At 27.4% G+C, this 7,641-nt stretch overlaps 3 protein-coding genes across 3 annotated transcripts in view; 1 reads left to right on the forward strand and 2 right to left on the reverse strand.

Moving 5' to 3' along the window:
• Positions 1-7,641, forward strand: part of LOC108551538 (collagen alpha-1(I) chain) — a 17,223-nt gene that overhangs the window by 3,523 nt on the left and 6,059 nt on the right. The window lies entirely within an intron of this gene.
• On the reverse strand, positions 44-4,360 carry LOC108551520 (integrin alpha-5). The gene is made up of 11 exons (XM_017905724.1): positions 4,350-4,360; positions 3,817-4,195; positions 3,363-3,741; positions 2,730-3,034; positions 2,091-2,550; positions 1,879-2,018; positions 1,365-1,811; positions 1,134-1,297; positions 545-1,026; positions 167-456; positions 44-103 (listed from the first exon to the last, which is right to left on the reverse strand). Exons 1-11 carry the CDS (start codon positions 4,358-4,360, stop codon positions 44-46), a joined length of 3,117 nt encoding a protein of 1,038 aa, XP_017761213.1.
• Positions 4,542-7,641, reverse strand: part of LOC108551540 (DDB1- and CUL4-associated factor 5) — a 4,528-nt gene continuing 1,428 nt past the window's right edge. Inside the window, exons 3-8 of the mRNA XM_017905748.1 lie at positions 7,519-7,641; positions 7,173-7,442; positions 6,885-7,111; positions 6,586-6,800; positions 6,228-6,498; positions 4,542-6,134 (exon numbers count right to left, since the gene is read on the reverse strand). Of these exons, the coding sequence (XP_017761237.1) occupies positions 5,143-6,134; positions 6,228-6,498; positions 6,586-6,800; positions 6,885-7,111; positions 7,173-7,442; positions 7,519-7,641 (2,098 nt within the window). The 3' untranslated portion in view covers positions 4,542-5,142. The remainder of the gene's footprint in view (positions 6,135-6,227; positions 6,499-6,585; positions 6,801-6,884; positions 7,112-7,172; positions 7,443-7,518) is intronic.

Raw genomic sequence — 7,641 nt, forward strand, 5'->3', positions numbered from 1 at the left:
TATGTATACAAAATATTATAAAATTCACATTATATTAATAAATTTATTCTTGATCAGAAACTTCTGGCGATGAACATGTTTCCAATGTAATCCCATGTTTTCTCTGTTGTGAAACAAGTATATTAGATATTTACAATGCAAGAACAAAATGTTTTAGTAAACTTACATTTATTTCAGATTTTAATGCTTCAAGTTCTTTTTTCTTCTTTCTGTTAAAGAATCCAATTTTAATTAATGCTAAAATTATCAATATTAGCAATAAAATTCCTACAATAATTGATACAATTATAATCCATGTGGCAATTTGTTCAGTTACTGGTGAACCTAAGAACATTGTAGCAATCATAGCATTATGAGGTTTATGTTGTTTTTTATTGGTACTATAATATGACTCTAAAATATTGATATCTCCATTAGTTAGGAAGAATATAATATCTTTTTCTTTCATTGTTTTTGCTGTAATAAAAAATTAAAGGGAAATGATATTTCTAATCATATTTTATAAACTAAAGATATAATACAAACATATAAAAAAGAATCTTACATTTAAAATTAGATAAATAAAAGTCTAATATAAGTGAAAGTTTTGCAACGGATGAAGAATGTAAAAAGGGACCAAGTTTACATTTAATACGTGTACATTCTACATTAGTATTTGTGCAATTAATATAAACTGATCTATTTTCAGCTGGAAAATTTCTAGAAAAATTGGTATCCATTGTAAACTTTTCTTGCGTATATAATTCAGTAGTTGTAATATCAATTTTAGATTCACTAACTAAAGTAGTTAGATGTGTACAATGAAAGGGTTGACCATCCATATAACCAATTGTTTGATTTATATTAATAATTTGTATATTTCCTGTAGAATATTTCCAATGTGTTGGAATATTAACTATTAATATAACTTCATTGATTGGACTAGCTCCAAATTTCTGAATTTCATAAATATGTTGAAATTGAACACTGCTTAATTTGTTGTCCCCATCTTCAAGAAAATATGAATATAGATCATCTTGTGCTTTTCTAAAAAATAATGCAGAAAAGACAATTATAATCAATAAACATGAATATATGTGGTATAATTAAATAGTTATCAAATGTATATAAAAAGTAAATGTAAGAATACTAACCCTGCTATTGCTATGTCAGCATCAGCATCAAAGTACATAGTTAAAGTATGTGTATTATTAAATGAATTTTTTTCTTTACTTTGTGTATTAAAGTTGATCCATAGTTTTACATGTTTTAGATCAAACTGAACTTTAGTCATATCTAAATCTAATGTTAATGTTTTCTAATGAAAAAATAATTAATATTATTTTATTGAAGAATTCCTATCATTTAAAGAAAATGATACTTACATATTTCCTAAGTGGATTTCCAAGATCACATATTACCTCCAAAGTATTATTTTTATAAAAACTTTCCATACATGAAGGTGGTATACTTGCTAATGATAATATTTTTGGTATATATATGAATATTTTAGCTTGATATGCAGGCTCACCATAATTAAAAACATCTATTTTAAGTTTACTAGTTAATGTTGATCCAATAATGTATCTGTTATTAGATTTTAAATCTGTTGAAAGCAATATCTTTACATCTGATGTACAAATATTATCTTCACCACAATCTACAGCAAATGGTAATTTTATCAAATCTTCCGTTTTAGAAAATAATTTGTTTATTGCTATCTCAGGTTGTGAAAAATTTGATTTTATTTCACTGTCGTTTAACTTTATACCTTTTTCCAAATTAATTGATATAAATATTTCAATTGGATTTATTATGTTTTGAATATTTTCCTAGTAAAATCAAACAAATAAAATATAATATCTTTCTTCCAAAAAAGAAATTTTTATAAGATTTTACCTTCAGATATATTTTAAGTTGATTGCATAACTTTTTAGATGTATGCAAAGTATCAGAAAATTTATAAATGTTATTATTTTTTTCTGTACCATAATAAGCTCTTCTATACATTTCATCGATTTTTAAAGTTTGCAGAACTCCTAACAATTATTTAATTTGTTAATAATAATAGTTACAGATTTTATTATATAAATAATTAATTATATACTTACGCAGATATTTAGGTGCATTTATTCCATTATAATATGTACACATATCAATTGAAAATGAAGTAGAATTTCTTAATAATTTTTTATTTTCATTATAAGTCAATTTTGCAGTTATTGTTATAACTGGTTTTGATTTTATTAAAATTGTTTGTTCAGATAAATAAGCTCCAACTGCAATATCAGAATATTTGTCACCATTTATGTCACGAGGTTCTGAAATTGAAATTCCAAATCCACGGGTGTTGCTTCCAAATTGTTTTCCAATTATTCTTTGACTATAATGTTTAGGTAAGCCATTACTATTGCCATTGAATATATATATTGCACCACTTTCTTCTTCATATGGTGCACCAACAGCAATATCACCATAACCATCGTAATCAATATCACCAAGACAAGTTATGGCAGAACCAAATCTACTTCCAGGTACTTTCCCATCAAATGATTGTTTTGTAAAAATTTCCTGGTATTTAAGATTAATATATGTGTTAAATTAAATACTAAAGTATTATAAGTCTTGATTAATTATGAATTCAAGGTTCATACAAATAATTTGCATATTTAAAGAAATAAAATTTTAGTTATGTTTACATCATAGTATTTTCTTTTTTACTTTCATAATAATCCAATTATATTACAAACTGTACGTACATCATAGAAAGCAGTAAAGACATATATACGACCTTCATCCATATTTTTTGACCATTGTGGTGCTCCAACAATTAATTCATCTTTATTATCACCATTAAGATTACATGATGTTAAGACAGCACCAAAATATTCACCATGTTGTTCACCATTCAAAGACTTTTTCACTTTCAATTTTGTATTATCATTATTAGAAAAAGTAAACATAATAACACTTCCATATATATTAAAAGCTCTTGGAGCACTAGAAACGAACCATAACTGGTCATTCGTAAAATAACCAGACGTTACTGCATATCCTAAATGAAACATATATTACCATTTTATATGTTATAAAATATTTTGTATTAAATATTTCATTTAATTTACACATAGTTTTTGTTTATTTATATCTTATTACACTATAATAAAGAGTCAAGATCTATATTAAACAAGACAAATGACTAAATCTAGAAAATATGTTTACTGAAATTCTTTTATATATTGCTTTAATTAAATATTATATTTTTTTAATATCTACACATCAGTGAATGTATTTAAAATTATTTTCCAATATTTGGTGTATTAAAACTATATATACTACATTGTTTAATTATTAACAATATATGAGAAAAGTATATTATTTACCAAAATAATTATTTGTTTGAACTGCTTTTTCATCCTTAATTGATGGAATTATAGTTTGCATTTCACTATCAATTGATTGTGTAGCTAATAGGGGTGTGCCTTTCCAATTATATACACCTGGGCTACCTAGTATTAAATCCCACTTTAATTCATTAGATGTCATATGCATAGAAAAACCAACTTGACTCATTCCAAAATTATAAATACGCATTCCATTCATAATAGTAGTTTGATCAAGGTTTGAAAATGACAAAATTTTACTTTCAGCTTCTTTTTCAAACGATTTAATATCATTAATTAATGATAAATAACAAATGCCATTCATAAACCAGCTAGATTTATTTTCACATATATTATTTTTCCATCGTGGACCACAAACCTTTTAAAATATTAATTAATTCTGTTAAAAATTAATTACATTCTAGGGAAGAAATAAATATAAATTTTAACATACCACAATTCTGGGATTGGTTTTATTTTCTATAGCAATTGTTGCACCAATCCATGCATTATCTTTAATTTGATTAATGGTTGAACACTGTTCATGCTTGTTGCCATTTCCACTTTTATCAATGATCCATTCCTTACATCTTTTATTAATTCGACATTGATATACAGTACCTGGTTCAATTACATTTTGTATTAAACTTGTATTTGCTCTGGGAGCACCTACAAGTAATATGGAATCTACTTCATCTGTGTAAAGTGCAACAGAAAATCCAAAATAACTTCCTCGTTGAGAATTTAAAACTTTAGGAACATTAAATACTTTAGCATTATCAACATCTAAATTATATGCTAGTACATCATATTTTAAAATTATAAGTACAAAACTAGAAAACCATATATTAATTTTAATTGATAAGGTTAACATTTTAAGTGACTAATCTTAAGAAAACTAAAAGACAGAATTATATGTACTACCTCAAAAACTGAAAGAATTGAGGTTTTATACTCACAGGAAGGAAGTACTATGTATCTACAAACCACAATGACATCATGAAGGAATTGGTCAATATTTGTATTTCATATATCTACATTTTTTATTAAAATTAAAATGAAAGTCGTATTAGATAAAAAATAAAGTTACACAAATTTATTGGATAATAAATTAATGCATAAATTTAGGTAGTTCTTTCCTTTATTTGTTATAAGTTAATAAAGACGTATAAATGCAGGATTAAATAATGCGATATTCTTAACTTGTTTTCAAAGCTAAACATATAAGGAAAAAATGTATATCAATTTATTGTTTTATTTTCCATCACACTTACAAACCATGTCAACAATACACATTAGCTGAGTTGCTTATTATAGCTAATGCAGCATTAATTTACCTATAATTCTCGGCGGTATTTTGCTGGAGTTTCGATTATATACGATTTAATGGTCATATCCAAATATGTTTACTTTATAATAATAAATCGAATTCTAAACAATTACGATGTCAGTTGTTAATAATTTTAAACATTTGAGACTACTAAATTCGTAACTTTTTGTACCAATTACAAAATGTTGTGATTATATCACAATTAAAGTTGTTTTAAATATGGTGAAAAAAGATTTATTTCTCTGGGGCAGTCTTGCATCATAAGAGATTCCAATAAAATATAGGATACATATGAAGATAACAGAAAAGTAATAAAGTCTAAAAGAAGATAGAAAAAACCGGCCATATTTGCGTGTGAACAAACTTAGTATTATAAAAATATACTTCAAGGAATCACAGATTCATTATGTACAAAAGGAAAGGGATTAAAAGGTTGAAGGTAACAGGAGCTTAATCGGAAGAATCAGTTGTAGTTGAAATGGTTTGGGACAAAGACTTATGTCGAATAAGATAGCTCCTTCTTACTACATTCACCTTTTTCCTAAAATATTCTAAACTTTTTAATTTTTGCTCGTGATCAGAGCTTTCTGCGTCATTTTGATCTTTCTGTGCTTGTTCTCCATTTTTTTCAGTTGTAGATACTCCTGATGTAATACCACTGTCAGAAGTTGAAGGAACTTTGCTTGATTTGTTCGCTGGCACTGATGGACCATCTTTTTGAATTTTTATTGCATCACTAACATCATTTAAATAGACTTTCCAATCTGATTTCTTTTTCTTTGAATCATAATCGATTTTTTGCCGTTTGCTTTTATTTTTAGTAATATCAGTTTTTGAGTTAGTTTTACATTTCTTATGTTTTCTTCTATGTACTTTTGTGGAAGTATCAGAATCAGTTTTCGAATGTTTCCGTTTACCAGAAACATCATTATCCTCTGAACTGCTACTACTGTAATTTGAATGTTTTGCATTCCTCTTAATATGCAAAACATATTGTGATCTTCTAGAAACTAAACCAGAACTGGTACTAGGCTGAGTTGTATCAACAGGTTGTTCATCACTATCAGAGTCACTATTAATTTGTAACACTGCACACTTTATTCCAGCCCTTCTTATTTCAGTAATTTTACCATGTTTCCTCTTTATAAATTTTAATTTTGATTTAGATTTACACTTAGTTTGTGCATTATCCCCGTCACTAGTAGAACCTGATGCAGATGGTTCTGATGCTGCTGCTGAAGAATTATTTGCTGATGCACCACAATTTACAGCTGCAAGTCTCATCAATTTTTCTCTGCGATATGCTATAAGTCGCGTTATACGATTTGGAGACTCTAAGGGTCTTTCAGGTGCTACTCCACCTCCAGAGGATCCATGAGATGCCAATGTGACTGCAGGTCCCAAAATACTTAACATCAATTGGCGATCTGATACTGTAGAGTCTACATGAAATAAAATATTAATATTATGTTTGCATTTATGACAATCTTTTTTATTATTTCGATGTAATTTTAATTCTTAAAGAAAGAATATACCATCAGAATCTGTTGCACTATAAACTCGTCCAGCTATAAGATTACTTTCAGAATCGCTACGAGTTTGAGGTGTTGTTGAAATATCTTCAGAACTCCAGCCTTCAACTTCACGCTGTACCAATGAATCAAAGAATGCCATCATTCTAGGATCTTCTCTAGTAGATTGATGGCTATAATCATGTGTCATGAATTGACCACTACGTAATACCAATCCAATATATTCATCATGTGTAAATACTCTACGTTGTCTCTCTTGTCTTCCATCATCTCTCTAACAAATAAACACAAACATAATAGTATAAATTATTAATATATTACTTAATAGTTGTATATATTAAAATTACAATATGTATATTACCTTTAATCCACCTAAACCGTTATTTCCAAGAGGAAATGGACTCCAAATCTTAATAAGTTTTTCAACTCCAGATGAAGCAAAAATACAACTAGCTTGATTGTATCTTACTTGATTAACAATAGATCTATGACCACGTAATACCATATGTGCAGAGTTTACCCATTTCACATCCTCAGAAGGAATTTTCCACATATATAGATTAAAATCATCAGAACCTTAAAATCATAAGTTAAAATGTATGATGTATATAAATATTAACAGTATATAAAGAAAGTTATAATTATTATGATATTACTTACCAGAAAGTACATATTCATCATTATCTCCAGCAAAACAGCATGATTTCATTGTACAACTGTTATAATATCCAGGATGATCAAATTGACATAAGTGATTAGGAGAATCTACAGCATAAAGTACTGGGGGCAATCTTCTTCTCAAAGCTAACAATCTATTACCTGCTGCATTAAATCTAACGTTCATACAGCTCTGAGCTGAACTTTCATTTCCATAACGTAATATAGGTCTGCAAATATAAAAGTTTGTTATTTTAATGAAATATTTTTATACCTTTTGTTTTTACTTACATCAAAGGTTTCCTTATATCCCACATGCTAACACCTTCCTTAACATTGGCAGTAGCAAGCATCCTAGATTCAATAGGATTAAACATTACAGAATGAAAAGCAGTTTTGTATCGTGCCAAACAAAATATTTCCATGACACTGGAACCTCGTATATCATAAATTAAAATTCTTCCATCATCACAAGCACTTGCAAATACATTGTCATTATGTGGATGTACTGACAAACCATAAACAGGTTTCTCGTGCAAAAAGAAATTCACAACATCTCCTCTATAGTACAAAAGATACAATTATTGAGTTCTATACAATTATACATAAGATTCTTTAATAATAAAAAATTTCATACGTTCGTAAATCATGAACAATGACTTGATCATCATTTCCAGCAGAAAATATTTTTGTTTTGCTACTATCATAACCAAGGCAGAAAATGTTACTAATATGATGAGCTTTCATTACTGCGGGTTTC

The sequence above is a fragment of the Eufriesea mexicana genome, unplaced genomic scaffold (assembly GCF_001483705.2).
Source record: "Eufriesea mexicana isolate 0111107269 unplaced genomic scaffold, ASM148370v2 scaffold4395, whole genome shotgun sequence".
In the NCBI taxonomy this organism is placed as follows: Eukaryota; Metazoa; Arthropoda; class Insecta; order Hymenoptera; family Apidae; genus Eufriesea; species Eufriesea mexicana.

What these genes read in the sequence shown, in the direction of transcription:
- LOC108551520 (XM_017905724.1), bottom strand. An exon ending in AAATGCACCTAAATATCTGC is followed by an intron (nt 2,019 to 2,090) that starts GTAAGTATATAA and finishes AATAATTGTTAG; the next exon opens with GAGTTCTGCAAACTTTAAAA. An exon ending in TTATTTATCTAATTTTAAAT is followed by an intron (nt 457 to 544) that starts GTAAGATTCTTT and finishes TTTTTATTACAG; the next exon opens with CAAAAACAATGAAAGAAAAA.